This window comes from Lipotes vexillifer, unplaced genomic scaffold (assembly GCF_000442215.2).
Source record: "Lipotes vexillifer unplaced genomic scaffold, Lipotes_vexillifer_v1.1 scaffold161, whole genome shotgun sequence".
In the NCBI taxonomy this organism is placed as follows: Eukaryota; Metazoa; Chordata; class Mammalia; order Artiodactyla; family Lipotidae; genus Lipotes; species Lipotes vexillifer.
Window position 1 is genome coordinate 708,383 of NW_006779016.1, and position 15,844 is coordinate 724,226.

Here is a 15,844-nt window from a genome sequence, read left to right on the forward strand (position 1 = left end):
CTGTGGCCAGAGGAGGGCATTTCTCTGGACGGAGGAAATGTTTTGGATCATAAAATAGTGGGAAAAGAATGTGGGCAGACCAAAAAAAATATTCTCAGCATGAATATTGTGAAATTTTGAAATAAGTAACGTATGGAAAATGTTCTTAGAGCACTTCAACAAAGGCACATGTTGGCATTATGTAAAAATGACTCCTCTTTATTCTCTGTGAAGATCAAACCTTTAAAAGTTGGAGAATGTTGTGTTTTAAACTGCTAGAAACAACTTTCCACTTAATAAAGTATTACAGGTGGTCTAAAATTCAGAAACACTTGGAATGTTTCTGTCAATCAAATGGTTATATATCTAATCTGTTTTCTTACTGAATTTCATAACGAATAAATTGGCAATGTATTCCTCTGGAAATAAATTTAGAACTAATAAAACAGTGAATAATGTTGTGACATCATATGTTTCCCTTTCCTAAAAAATGTTACACCAAGCCCAAATGAGGATCTGTGGACAGTGTTAAGGAAAAGATTCTTTTATCGGGCAGGAAGTGTGACAAAATAATTTCCACAGGGTTAACCAGGAGAGTGGGCATATCAATGATTGAACACATCAACAACCCCACTGGAAATATGCTAGCAACACATGCCTTACCAACAAAAACCAGGCTGTGACTCTGATGGGAAAATGGCACTCCTAAAACACAACCTTTCAGTCCTTTGTGCTGCTATCAGCATTCACCTTACCAGGAGTGTCTATTCTGTTCATTTTCTGAAACTCAGAGTACATTTCCCCATAAAATCATTTCACCATTATTTCAGATTCCAGTGTCAACCGCAGAAGTCTATTAAGCACAACTTCCTGAAATATAATCTTATATTAGCAAACTCCAACCTCCACTGACAACATTGTTACTCTCAAAAAACTACATTCCTAATTCTATTTACCTTTGAGGGGAGTTGACTTTCCTCCAAATGAGCACCTGGAGTTAAAGTCTCCTAAAATAAAAGGCAACATCTGACCCTTTGAATTCCATATAGACACCTGGGTCATTCATTGCACTGATAGTTGGACAAAGAAAAACACTATTGACACAAGGGCACTTGTTTGAATTCTTACAGGCTATAATGTGAGGTTAAATGAGTCAATCAGTCTATATTTTAAATTGCACTTTATCTGCCACTCTAGCCCTTATATGAGTAAATTTCTCATATTGCCCTATCAAACGTTAATATCATAAATAGCATAGATGTGAAGATTATTTTTATTTGCACAGGTGGCTGAGGCCATACTATTTTATAGAATTAATGGAGGGCAGACAAGACATCACAAACCAAGAAGAACTTTGGAAAATGAAGCCCAGGAGAAATCGAGAAGAAGATGGTTATTTGGTAAATTAATAATATTAATTAATTAATTAAAATCTATAAATAATTCAAATGCTGTTCTATATCTCCTAGTGTTATAAAAGTGATTTTCACCCTAGTCTGCTGATATCTTTACTCTGATTCCTGGCACTGATACTGTGATGGCTAAAGGGCAGTGTGGGCTATGAGAGGAGTTGTACGTTGACTGTCATGGACTTAGCTGAATAACCTTGAGTAAGTCACTGAAAATCCTGGGTCTTGGTTTATCTATAAAGTGAGAGAGTTGGACCAGATCATCTCCAAAGCCCTTCCAATTCTTTCTAACATTCTGTGGGTCTAAGTTTTTTGAAAAAGTCATCAATGCCCATATAACAGTAGTTTTGTAAACTGTTTTTTTCATAGGCTCCATGGCAGTTTACCAAGAGATCATCAAGTTAATTGATGATTCACTGTTTAACCAAATAAATTCAACTTTGGAATAAGAATCATTTGTCACACTTTTGCCCCACATCAAGATTAAATGTTTCTTACTAAATTATTTGACTGAACAAGTGGTGGAAAATTTTGCTTCCAAACTCTTTTTACCTTTCTAACTGATCTCAACTACAGTTTTAACAGAAAGGATTTATTTTATCTTAATTATCTTAATAGGAAAAATAAGGTAGTACAAGTACATACTGTCTAAAATAAGTGTGCATAAAATAAAATCATTTTCAGTTTTCAAGTGAACTGTCTTACTTGCTGTTCCATGATTCTTCACCCATAACCAGAAAATTGATATCCGTTGATTGTTTTAACATGCAGAGATGGCAGAAGATGTATAATGCTCAACTCCCTTCTAAATGGAGTAATTGGAAAAAGCATTGGATGTAATAGTGATTTGTTACTGAAAGTAAAAGTCAAATGGCAAGAGGTCATTTTTAAACACTAAAAATTATAGAGAACTATGCGAATTAAAGTTACTCTGCATAAAATGAGGAAATGAACAAGATAATCACTAACATCATTCTGAGCATTAAAATGTTATGGGTCTACATCTAGAGCTATAAGAAATTAGGAATAACATATTAGGTGAGAAAGTGAATTTATTCATAAAGTAACACAATATGAAACACTCTGCTATAAGTTCTTATTTTGAGGGTTGTTTTTTTTTTTTTTTTAATTTGCTGGTATATCAGTCAGTTGGGGAAGTGACGTAATATTCAGTGCAAACTTCTTTTGAATTGTTGACTACCTAGAAATGCAACTGGGTAAAGAAATATAACTTTCTCAGGAAATAAATCATCCCTGTGGGATTTAACTACTTATATAGCCTTTGTACCGTTTTAATAGACTATTCGTCTATTAGTACTTATACAAATGAGATATTTTATGAATATGAGACTACATGATGGGGGGAGGGATAAATTGGGAGGTTGGGATTGTCATATACATGCTACTATATGTAAGATAGATAACTAATAAGAAACTAATGTATAGCACAGGGAACTCTACTCAATACTCTGTAATGTAATGACCTATATGGGAAAAGAATCTAAAAAATAGTGGATATACATATATGTATAACTGATTCACTTTGCTGTACAGCAGAAACTAACAGAACATTGTAAATCAACTATACTCCAATAAACATTAATTTAGAAAAAGACTACAAGATGGAAATTACATATTTTTATCTAATAGTAATGACTATATTATTCCTGTTCCTTTGTACTTGAATGAATGGAGTTTGCAGAGAGTTGTCCAGTAACCAAAAGAAATTATAAAACAAATACAACTATGACCACTTACAAGTGTTGTTATTTTGACCAAAGATTGCTGGATTTTTTTTTAAGTTTTTCAGTTTTTGTTTCCCAGTTGCATTATTTCATTCTTTTACACTTTCAAGATAGAAACACAATGGTCTGAGCTCTAGTGGAGGTATCTGAAGCATGTATTTCTTTTGACTTAAAGAAAAATGAGTAACAGAAATTATGGAGAAGCCCCAGTAAGGTAGGATAACGAAGTATACCTTTGATCATTGCCACATAGTCTATGCCACCTTCCACTAACCAGTATCCCAAAGCAAGGTTCAAAATGTCCCTTTTCACTGATAAGTACAATGAGCAGTAAGTAATTAGTTTGAGAGACATCCCATTGTTTTGTTCAATTTTAAGATGTTCATTTTCTTTCCTTTGTAGAATAAGGATTCAAGAGAGACCAGCGCACCAAAAAGACCTGTGCTTTTGCACTTGCACCAAACAACCCATTGTGATGAATTTGATTGCCCCCCAGAGCTTCAGCACAAACAGGAACTCTTTCCAAAGTGGCGTTTACCAATTAAAATCGCTGCTATCGTATCATCTCTGACTTTTCTTTACACTCTTCTGAGGGAAATAATTCACCCTTTTGTAACTTCCCATCAACAGTATTTTTATAAAATTCCAATCCTGGTCATCAACAAAGTCTTGCCAATGGTTTCCATCACCCTCTTGGCACTGGTTTATTTGCCAGGTGTGATAGCAGCAGTTGTGCAGCTTCATAATGGAACCAAGTATAAGAAATTTCCACATTGGTTGGATAGGTGGATGGTAACAAGAAAGCAATTTGGTCTTCTCAGTTTCTTTTTTGCTGTACTGCATGCAGTTTACAGCTTATCCTATCCAATGAGACGATCCTACAGATACAAGTTGCTAAACTGGGCATATCAACAGGTAGGATGACATTACTGACAATATCACTAAACTAAAAAGTCTAAGTCTCCTAACAAATTAACTGTTTCTTATTTTAATATCAGTACCACAAACCTCTGTTGAAACCCTGTGTTGAGAAAGTCATCTGCTTTTTAAAATTTTTTATTATAACTCTTCACTGGGGCTTGGTTGTATAATTCTACTTTGAGGAAAGTTTTCTAAGCTGAAAATAGTAAACTACAACTTTAACAACATAAACAAGTATTTTGTTCATGGACCGAGAGCCACATTTCAGTCTTCTACCACCCTCAGAAGATTTCTTTTTAATGCTAATTGTTCCTATTTTCTGCTTATTTACCATATATACACACATATGACAATTCTAACCAACAAATAACTATAATATAAATTAATAAAACAGATTATATAAATTTTGTGTTCAAGGAAAAAGATCAATAGCTCCTACGTCATTTCGCTTAGAGAAATGCAAAAATAAAGTCATAAATTTGTGGAGGCCCCTAGTTATCAGGTCCTCCATAGTAGAGGGAGCGTAGAAGGAGGTTCTTATACTGGAAACAAGTGTTGTTTGCATTTTTTCCTTCCTCTTTTCACCCTCTCTTAGGTCCAACAAAATAAAGAAGATGCCTGGATTGAGCATGACGTTTGGAGAATGGAAATTTATGTGTCTCTAGGAATTGTGACACTTGCAGTACTGGCTCTGTTGGCTGTGACATCTATTCCGTCTGTGAGCGACTCTTTGACCTGGAGAGAATTTCACTGTATTCAGGTAAATTATACATAAAAAAAAACTCTGGTCCCTCAGAGAGGTAAATCTTCTTTTTAAGCTTATAATATCCTCAAGTATACTGACTTTACCCCGTACAAAAATCATAGATGGTTTTCCAATAGCAAAGATCTCACACTTGTTCCAGTTAAAAATGTGCTCTCCTATCATTTTTCCCTCTTGCTGATAAATAGGAGAGGTGTTTTCTAGACATATATAAGAGGCATTACTCAAAGAAAAATATTATTTCTAACATTTGAAGCTTGTTGGACAAGCTTTGGACAAAGCTGTCTATCTAATAACAACAAATGTGATATTTTAGAAATTCAGTATTGTTTTCTTAGTTCTCCAAAAGTAAAACAAAAAATGTTGCCTATCCTCCGATTTTATTCATGTGTAACTTTTAAGTTACACAGCTTTGTACTCTCCTCCTTGAAATATGGAGTTTTATCTACCAAAGGTATTGTAATATCTAATTTTAAAAGCTTCTTTTTCCAAGTTACATTGTACGCAGCTTATTCACTTGAAGTTACTGAATATTCCTGGAATTCAAAACTGCCTCAGATTTACTGAGGTTAACTTCCTAGTGGTAGATTACACCCTAGAAAGAATAATGGGCTCCATGTCCGACAAGATTCAAAGGACTAAGCTTAATTCAGTCCTAGGCACTGCCAAGATTTTTTAAATTATATACATAGCTTTAACTTTTATGGCTAAACATCTTTGGAAATTCCCACAAAGTCAGTTAATCCTCACTATCCTTTGTACACAACCATGCATGTACTCCGACAGACACCTTATCAGGACATCTGATTAAGCTGGAAAGAATGTCTCCATCTGAATTATTTGAATGTGGTTCAGAGATGGTGCCACATTTTCCAGGGGCAATATCTGCTGATTTTGTAGGTTTAGCTTGATGGCGATTGGAGTTGCCTGTTCCTCATTAAATAGCTCTCTTCTTACATTGCTCTGCCTGTCACACATATGCTGTGCATCACTTTACAGATTTAATTACAAATTCAAGCGCTGTATCTTGACAACCCAACGCACTCCACTCTGTGTACAATACCTAGCCCATAATATGTATACAATACACATTTGGTAAATTAATCTTCAACTAATTACATATATTTTTCAATTAATAAGCTAGCAACTTTTCATTTACAATCTAAGTACTGGCTACTTTATGATTTACCTTGGAGATTTATATATCTGAAAATATAAACTTAGCTATTTGGTTGTATTCATTGGGGCTTACTGCTGAATAATTGTGAGTTGGATTCATTCTGACAGTCTCGTGAACATTTCCTGTAAAGTGAATAGAAGTCAGAAGATATCTAGAAGAGCTATTGCCAGAATTCCATAAAACTACATAGGTGAACAATTCTTTTTAAGTAACTTTATCTGGATGGTGCCAAGTATCCCAATGCAAGCTGACAGTTTTCTTCACATCTCCATATCTCTATGTTTCGTTCAAACATTGAAATAATTGTTGGTATTTTTCCACTTTATCAAAGTGTTTGATTTTTTTTAACAAAGACCAAGCTCATTCACTTTAGTATTAATATACCAAAATCACAGTCAATCACTTTAGTTGCCTTTGTAATTGATAAAGATCACTAATATCAAGTTGATTTTTGCACTGATCTTCAGTCAACCCACCAATATTTATTGAGCACCTAAAATGTGCATTGTGTTGATTCTGCAGGGATCCTGTGATGAGTCAGACAGAATCTCTGATTTTAGGTGTCTCTTGATAAGCAGAATTAAGGCAAATGCACAAGAGACAAAGCATCATAAAATAAATGTCATAAGAGACCAAGAACAAGGTATGGAGAAAGGGAAGGCAATGTTATCGATTTTCTGAGACCAAAAGGAGAATGGTTGTGAATTTTCTCAACTTAGATAGCCTGGAGACAAAGGCATTACCCACATGTAAAAAGAGTGGAAATATGAGTGGACCTTGTCGAGAAACATAATAGGAAAACAAATGGAGATGAATGGAAGAATTTCCAAGCAACAAAACAGATCTAGATGATACAGGATGGAATAAACTCTAAATGAACCAATCTCACCAAGATAATTCTTTTTTCTTTTGCAGAGCAAACTAGGAATTGTTTCCCTTCTGCTGGGCACAATACATGCATTGGTTTTTGCCTGGAACAAGTGGGTAGATATAAAACAATTTGTATGGTATACACCTCCAAATTTTATGATAGCTGTTTTCCTTCCGATTGTTGTCCTGATATGCAAAGCCATACTACTCCTGCCATGCTTGAGAAAGAAGATACTGAAGATTAGACACGGTTGGGAGGATGTCACCAACATTAACAAAACTAAGATGTCTTCCCAGTTGTAGAATTGCTGTTTACACACATTTTTGTCCAATATTGATATATTTTATGATAAACACTTCAAATTTGTATTTGTTTAATAAAATGACCACTTGAGGATCTTAACCTATCTCTTTGTTTATGGGTGATGTTTGAAATATGTGTATTTCCTTGCAGATGTGATTCAAAGCGAGAAGTTAAATAACCTTTATCACATTCTCTATGTTTAGTAAAGCTGAGCATAAAAAATAATCATATCTGATTTGTCAGACTACAGAGCATTATAAATAATAAAAGGCCTTGAAATACCAGTCCTTGCCACTCCTTAAAAGTTATCACGAACCATGAAAAAAAGATATTATCTGATGGCCAGTAGGCACATGAAAAAATGCTCAACATCACTAATTAATAGAGAAATGCAAATCAAAACTACAATGAGGTACCACCTCACACCAGTCAGAATGGGCATCATTAAAAAGTCTACAAATAACAAATGCTGGAGAGGGTGTGGAGAAAAGGGAACCCTCCTACACTGTTGGTGGGAATATAAGTTGGTGCAGCCACTGTGGAAAACAGTATGGAGGTTCCTCAGAAAACTAAAAATAGAATTGCCATATGATCCAGCAATCCTATTCCTGGGCATATATTTGGACAAAACTATGATTCAAAAAGATACATGCACCCCAATGTTCATTGCAGCACTATTTACAATGGCCAAGACATGGAAACAACCTAAATGTCCATCGAGAGATAAATGGATAAAGAAGATGTGGTACATATATACAATGGGATACTACTCAGCCATAAAAAAGAACAAAATAATGCCATTTACAGCAACATGGATGCAACTAGAGATTATCATACTAAGTGAAGTAAGTCAAAAAGAGAAAGACAAACACCATATGATATCACTTATATGTGGAATCTAAAATATGACACAAATGAACTATCTAGGAAACAGAAAGAGAATCACAAACACAGAGAACAGACTACTAATTGCCAAGGGGGATGGGGTTGGGGGAGGGATGAAGTGGGAGGTTGGGGTTAGCAGATGTAAGCTTTTTTATATAGAATGGACAAATTAAAAGGTCCTACTGTATAGAACAGAGAACTATATTCAATACCCTATGATTTTAAGGAAACGTTTGATAAATTGGACTAAATAAACAGTTGTCAAAAGATACCATTAAGAGAGTGAAAATGCAAGCTACAGGGTGGGAGAGAATATTGCTACAAAGGGGTCATATCCAAGATATGTTTAAAAAAAAACTCCCATTAAAAACAAATACCCTATGATAAACCGTAATAGAAAAGAATATATATAAAAATTATATATATATATATATATATATATATATAAACTGAATAACTTTGCTGTACAGCAGTAATTAATACAACACTGTAAATTAACTATACTTCAATATTTTTTTAAGTTATTATCTGAATCTACCACACTAGTATATCCAATGTTTGTGATTGTTGTTAAAGAACTTTCATTTTCCCATAATGGAACACCCATCTCAAAAAACACATGGATTATGACTACACAAGTAAAGCAATAGAATAAGATCAGACACACATCCAGGCAAAATAAAACTCAGGTTTTCCAGGAGAAAAGGTAAATTCAGTTTTCTACATCTGAGTTATGTACCACTCGGTTGAACTTACCTTAATACATTGGCCAAAGCATACCATGAACCAGGTCATCAGAGAGCAAACTATACATCAACTATCAGGGCTTGCTAACCCAACCAACTATACTTCAGAGATTTTCCATAATTAGCAAAACTAACTACAAACCTTGTCTTTTATACAGATAAATTATTTATTATGATTAAAGACAACAGAGCTAATACTAATGGTACAAATTAGGAAAAACAATTAGTACATTCACTGAGTGGAGTTCAGTTTTTTTACTTTTTGTTCTATTACAAAGGATGATTATTCATTATTACACGGGGGCTAAGGAGCCTTCTGGAGTATAAATTTGAATTTTATACACTATTGGGATTCAGATGTATAGATACATGTCTGCAGATAATGTTTAGGGTACACAAGTGGAAATAGAGTAGACCAGCGGTCCCCAACCTTTTTGGCACCAGGGACCGTTTTCACGGAAGACAATTTTTCCACGGACCAGTTGAGGGTGGGGATGGTTCAGGCAGTAACGCGAGTGATGGGGAGTGATGGGGAGTGGCAGATGAAGCTTCACTCGCTCACCTCCTGCTGTGTGGCTGGGTTCCTGCTGGTCCGGAACCCCGGGGGTTCTAGAATTGCAAATCAGATTCAGCAAGGAGATGTAACTATGGGAGCACTTAACTAAGCTTCACACATGTCATACCATAGTCAATCAGCTCTGCTATGCAGCAGTCAAGTACCTGCATTCCCAACTGCATTGCAAGATGGCAAAATGTTAGCATCTCCAGTTCTGAGAGGGAGAACTCGACTTTCAACCTTCCTGGCACTAAGATAGCATTGAGGCTGCAGCTTGGGAACAGGGCTCCAACCCGAAGTGGCACTTCAATGTAGAGACAACATCTGAGTTCTGGCTTGGTTACTGAAGTCCTGTCTCTGTTAGCCATGGTAATAAGTGACAACAGACCTATTCTGAAACACAGAATTCCCAGTGATAGGAGAAGGGGAGTCTACAAGGGCCTTAGAAGTAAAGCACAAAAACATCTAGATTCAATTTGTACTCAGGGGCTGTTGAAAACTAGACCATTCACTCTTTGTATCTTTTCTGAATTTTTAACAATTGTTGGGTAATATTGTTATGAGCAGAAGAAAACAATAAAAGTTGTCTTAAAAAGAATAAATATTATATTCTAGTACAAGCTTAGATTTCCTGTTACTCAATGAAAATGTATAAAGTACCTCCCATATACCAGGCCCAGTGCTAGACAGAGGATATATCAAGATAGAAATGACCTAGTTCCTACTCACAGTCTCATAGGGAAGACAAATTTTAGTACAACAATGAATTCTAGCTTACTGGTATCACTAAAGAGGGAATGACCAGCTCTGTTTAGAAGGGCAAAGTCAGGAAGCTGTGAGGTTGATCCAAAAAAGAACTATTTGAGCTGGGGATTAAAGTATAAGTAGGTGTCCTTCAGCTAGAATGGGAAGATAGGTAGCATAGTGAGAAGCATAGGGGTGTAAAATGATGGGATGGAATGTACTGGAAGGACTAACATTCAGGAATAGAGCAGGTGAAGGAAATACCACATTGGGTAGGGACACAGGTCAGACAGATCAACAAGTTCATTGTATGACATGAAACTAAATTTGGACTTTGTTCTCTAGGGAATAGGGAAGTCACTGAAAAACTTTAAATGGGGGCTTAACATGATCATATTTGCAATTTAGAAAGATTTATCTATAGACTATCCAGGAGATAGATTTGATAGGGGTCGGGGGCAGTGGGAGCAGTGATACAAAGGGTGAAGGCAAGTTGGAAGGCTGGAAGAATATCTAAGTAGACAACAGCAGTATCCCAGGACAGAGGCACTAAGTTCCCAAACAGAGGTTGTTGCAGAGGGGGGATGGATAAAAGAGGAGAGCTAATGAAACATGGTAAGAAGATTGAATTTCCAGGAACTCATGACCAATAGGCCATGAGAAGTGAGAAGAAGAAAGGCATTTAGGATAGGACTTTTAGAATTCTATTAGCCTGAATGACTTAGAGAATGATGCCATTAAACAGGATAGGGAATTCTACAGGAGAAGCAGATTTTTAACCATAACAAAAACAGAATGAGTATTCTGTGCATTGTATGCTGTTTACAAAACACAGTTGTTAAGGAATGCCTTGTGGTTTTTTTGGTTTCAGCATACACAAATATAATTATGAAACACATATAGTTTGTGGCAGTGAAAAGAAAAAGGAAGGTATTTCTCTGCTCCTTTGATAAGGTGTTTTTTTAACACAGTCACGGAGAACAGTCACACAGGGTCTCCCTGGAGCACAAAGAACACCTAGAAAACTGCTGGCCAGGAGACGAGTGCCTTCCTTCCTCAAACAGAGCTTCCTTTGTGCTCAAAATGAAGGCTACTGGGGTTTATTTTCTTTAAGCATTGCTCTATAGGGATCTTATCATCTTCAGTTAAAAAAAAAAAACTATGAAAATGATGTCTTTTTATTATTTTAATAATGAGTTACATTTAATGTTGTGATTTGTGATTCTGATCTGATGTTCAGACCATAGACTTCTAAGGAAGCCTGTAAGAAATTATGGCCTAATGAGCATGGGATCTCTAAACATAAACATTTGAATTAATAGCAAAAATATGTAATTTTAATTGGTAACATTAATTCTAGAATTTTTTTCCAAGAACATGAACAAGATATAATAGCTGCTTTTTCTAAAACTGGTCTTCAAGGTAAAAGTGTTAGAAAATTTCCAGTTTGGATTTAATGTTAGGTTTTACTCAGTTATTAGAAGTTCTCCTTTTTTATGCCAGTTTTTCCAGATGTCTTCAAGAGGCCCTTGGAAGAGGTAGTAAATTATTTGATCTCTTATTTGTTGAAAATAATCCTATGCTTGAATAAATTAATAAATCACTGACTTGTGACCATTACACATGACCCGAGGCTAAAGTCCACTACCTTCTTCTTCTCAGCTAATTCCATTACTTCAGCTGGTCAAGGAGGCCTCACATTTATTGCCAGTGAGTATGTGACATTCCCAGAATTATTAATGGATGCCCCTTTGAAGTGTGCCAAGAACAAGTTGTCAGTTCATGCAGCTATAAAAGTATTGAACTGGAAGAGACTGATGAGATCACCTGAGCTCACTAACCCCTCACCCAGAGGCATGACCCCACTGAAATGAGGCCTCCTCAGCAAAATGTTTGTATTTAGAACAACACTGAAGAAAAAGGGAAAAGAGCATAGGTGCCAAAATGGTAATGATGAGAAAGCTGTTGATCTTCTTAGAAACAATGCCCCCTCCTGCACCTCGACTGAACCAGGGAGTGACTCACTGGACAAGGTTTTCTGAGAGTCAGAGAACCAGGAATTGAAGCTCGAGGCTTGTGATGATCCAGCCCTAACAACTGGCATGTACCCCAGCACATGACCTGGGAAATGATTTCAGATCTCCCTCGTAAGTTGAAGTTGTACTATCACAAAAGATAAATAATAATGGATTTACACAGTGAGTTAGTTATACAGTATAAGAGCTGGAAGAGTAGGATTAATTTTCATTTTTTTAAATAGAACCTATGTGAGTGAAATTCCTAACAAAAGCCCACCATGTAATAGGGGTCAGAGTGGAAGTGGGCTCACAGGACCAGGAGATGTTCTTTTTTGTTATGTCTTCATCCCGCTCATAAGCCCCTGTGACAACTTGAGCTCCATGGTACATGATTTGAAAACCCTTCCTCATTTATACAGATGAGGAAATGGATCTTTTTGTCAGGGATTGCTTATTTGCAAGGCACAAAAACCTACTCAAAGTTTCTTAAGTAAAGGGGAAGATATTGACAGCAGAAGGGGGATGCTGATATAACCCACACATCAAGTGAATGATCTGTCCTCCCAGACCCTAGAGCTGGGATCCCACAAGAGTCTAAGTGTATCTGCTTGTTCTGTCTCTGCAGACAGATGTAGCAATGCTATGAAGTTCAAAGTGGGTTCTTTCCTATTTTCTCAAATTTGACAATTAGACCCACAGCTGGCAACAAAAGTGCTAAATAGTCCTCATTCTAATTTCAGAGAACAACCAGCTGTGGGGTCAGACAGAGTTTGCTGAGAGGTACTTTTCAGCAGAACCAGTGCTACAAAAACTCACCACGTCACTCCTAATACATATAAAAGAGGACAGAGGGAGCCGTGAAGGTCTCCTTTAGTCTGGGAAGATTAGCATTTATGAAGAGAAACAGTCCACGTCTTACCTCACTTCACCTCATCACAGGTTAAACCCTTCACCCACTCTACATCCTCACTGAAGAAGATGGACTTGCCTACCATACTGACTAGCCTCACATTAAATTTATGATAGAAAATTTAAGCGAACTCTCTACACTGTCTAATCTTTGTATATTTCCATAGTGAATTTGGTTTTCCTCTTGTTAAAACTGCTGTATTACACCTTCCCTCTGCTCAAAACAATAATAACCTTGTCTCCTGAACTCAACCGGTAAATTTTTGTTAGGAAATAGACATAGTCAGAAAAGAACTGTCTCATCTTCTCACCAGCAAATGTATCCACCAATGTACATGCATCTTGTACCCTTAACCTCCACTTATTACAACACTGTCCCTGTCCCCAAGGCCAACTCTTCCATTTCAGAACTAAATCTAATCCCCTTTTCTACTTCAAAAGCTTATACACATCTTTCCTATGTCATCAATTTACCCATCTCTGCTGTATTATTCCCATTAATACACAGTATTGAAAAATAAGTAAAAAAAAAATACTTTGAATCAATGTCTCCCTTTAGTTCTTGACCCATTTCTCTGTAAAACTTTAAAACAAAATTTTAATATTTGCTTACTTTGATATTAATTTATCTATTCAACTTTCTTTGGATTAGTATTTGCACAGCATATATTTTCCCATCCTATTACTTTCAACCTTTCTGTTTTCCCATATTTTTAGGTATGTCTTCTGAGAGCAACATACAGTTGTCATTCTTAAATTCAGTTTGATAATATTTGTTTTTAATGATAGCATTTAGGCCATATATATTTAATGTAATTATTGACATGTTTGGACTTCATTCTACCATCTTACTATGTGCTACCTATTTCCTCACCAAGTTCTATGTTCTTAATGTCTTTATTATATAGCATTTATCCGATTGAGAATATTCATTATTCCAGTTTTCCCCTCTATAACAGTTATACATTTTTTTTTACTAGTTTTAGAAGTTCCTCTAGAGATTACACAATTTAGCAAAACCCAACATTAACTGGCACTTTTACCTTTCCTAATACAATGTGAGAAACTTGTTTCTCTCTGTTGTTGTGTATTTTAATTCTATATATATTTAGACCCAAAAGAAATTACAACTACTGTATTATACAGTCATTTAGATTTACACACATTTACCCTTTTGGTTGCTCTTTATTCTTTTCTGCATCTCCTAGTTCCCGTCTGGTTTCATTTTTTCCACTACCTGAAAAAAAAAAATCTTTAGTGTTCCTTTCAGTGCATAATTCATGTCTGCTGGAAAAAAATCTTTTCTTCACAAGTTTTTGGTCTGAAAATGTCTTTATTTCATTATTGACAGATTTTTTTTAAGATGTTTAGAAATCTAGCTTGGCAGTTATTTTCTTTCTAAACTTTGTAGAAAGTTCCATTGTTTCTGATAAAAAAGAGAAATCTCATTCTAACTGTTGCTTCATGAGGTTCCTGTGGCTAGTTTTTTTGTTTTTGTTTTTTTGCTTTTTGTCTTAGTTTTCAGTCCTTTTGCTATTGTTAGGCTAAGTGTGGTTTATCCTTTCAGTTATCTTAGTTGGATTTTGTAGTGATTCTTGAATCTGTGACTTGATATTCATGAACAAGCTTGGAAAATTCTCAGCCATTGTCTTTTCAAATATTGCTTGTGTCTCATTTTCTCTCTCCCTTGCTTCTTCCAAGACTCCAATTGTTCATGCTAGATGTTCACACTCTATTTCCTGTCAACCTTAAAAATGAAATAACAAGGTCTTAACTAGCTAAAATGAGCCAAACGCTATAACAGCAGAGAAATTGCAATTTGGGATAAGCAAACTATAACAAGCCATAAGCAAATCTAAGGAGACAAAGGGAAGGTCAGCTTTTGTTATGTTTTAAGAGGAAACTGGGGAGGGCTGTGGCAGGTTTTGTTTTGTTTTGTTTTTTATTTGGCTGCAAGAAGTGGGAAGCTTGTTGCTGGATCAGAAGGAAATCTTTCTTCCTTCTGGGGTCTGTAAGCTGGGGTGAGTGATATGTGCATGAGTGCCCTCCCTTCATGGCTTCCTGACTCCATTTTGACTTACGCTTCATTTGTTCATTTTCACGCTCTTATTTCATAACCTTCTCTCTGTATTTTCCACTCCTTGTTTTCTTTATATATCATTCTTATAATCATTTTTACCTATCTCCTAGTTCACTAATTCTATCTTCAACTATGTCTAATGTTATTAAATCCATCCACTGAGTTTTTAATTTCAGGTAAATTCAGCTTTAGAAATTTCAATTTTTTTTTTCTAGCTTCCAATTTTCTGGCAGATTTCCTAATCTAACCTTAATCTCCATGAGCAAAGTAAGAATCTTAAAGATAAGTCCATTATCTGATGCTCCTTTGAGTCTGTTTTTACTGTTAGGGCTTTGTTTTCTTTTTCCTTTGTTTTCACTCATGTCATTTAATCTCCTAATATGACTGGTTATTTTATTGAGTGTCAAACACTGTATATTAAGACACCGTAAAATAATTTGAGGCCTAGAATGATGTTATCTTACTCAAGAATTTATGTTTTCTTCTGGCAAGTAGTTAAGGGGCACTAGCAATGTGAGGTTTCCTTAATTCAGTTTTAAGGACTGAGTTTATTTGAAGCTGGGCATCACTCCCTGACAAACTTGAACTACTTCTGATTCACACTTATTCCAAGAGTTAGCTTCTTGGGATTCCAACTCAAAGCCTGGTGGAAGATGACTACTTGGTTCTCCCCGTTGGCACACTCTGGATTACATATTTTGTCCTGTTAGTCTCTTGAATCCGTTAAAGGTGCTG

The 15,844-nt window shown here is 35.7% G+C and overlaps 1 protein-coding gene across 1 annotated transcript; it reads left to right on the forward strand.

Moving 5' to 3' along the window:
- Positions 1-1,270: 1,270 nt before the first annotated feature.
- STEAP1 (STEAP family member 1) lies at positions 1,271-7,267 on the forward strand. The gene is made up of 4 exons (XM_007452049.1): positions 1,271-1,379; positions 3,536-4,048; positions 4,650-4,814; positions 6,913-7,267. Exons 1-4 carry the CDS (start codon positions 1,296-1,298, stop codon positions 7,168-7,170), a joined length of 1,020 nt encoding a protein of 339 aa, XP_007452111.1. The 5' UTR covers positions 1,271-1,295; the 3' UTR covers positions 7,171-7,267.
- The last annotated feature ends 8,577 nt before the right edge of the window (positions 7,268-15,844 follow it).

Excerpts from the sequence above, each read along its gene's own strand:
- STEAP1 (XM_007452049.1), top strand. The coding sequence starts at position 1,296 with ATGGAGGGCAGACAAGACATCACAAACCAAGAAGAACTTTGGAAAATG. Across the intron at positions 1,380-3,535 it reads GAGAAGAAGATGGTTATTTG|AATAAGGATTCAAGAGAGAC; the intron begins GTAAATTAATAA and ends TTTCCTTTGTAG. Across the intron at positions 4,049-4,649 it reads TAAACTGGGCATATCAACAG|GTCCAACAAAATAAAGAAGA; the intron begins GTAGGATGACAT and ends ACCCTCTCTTAG.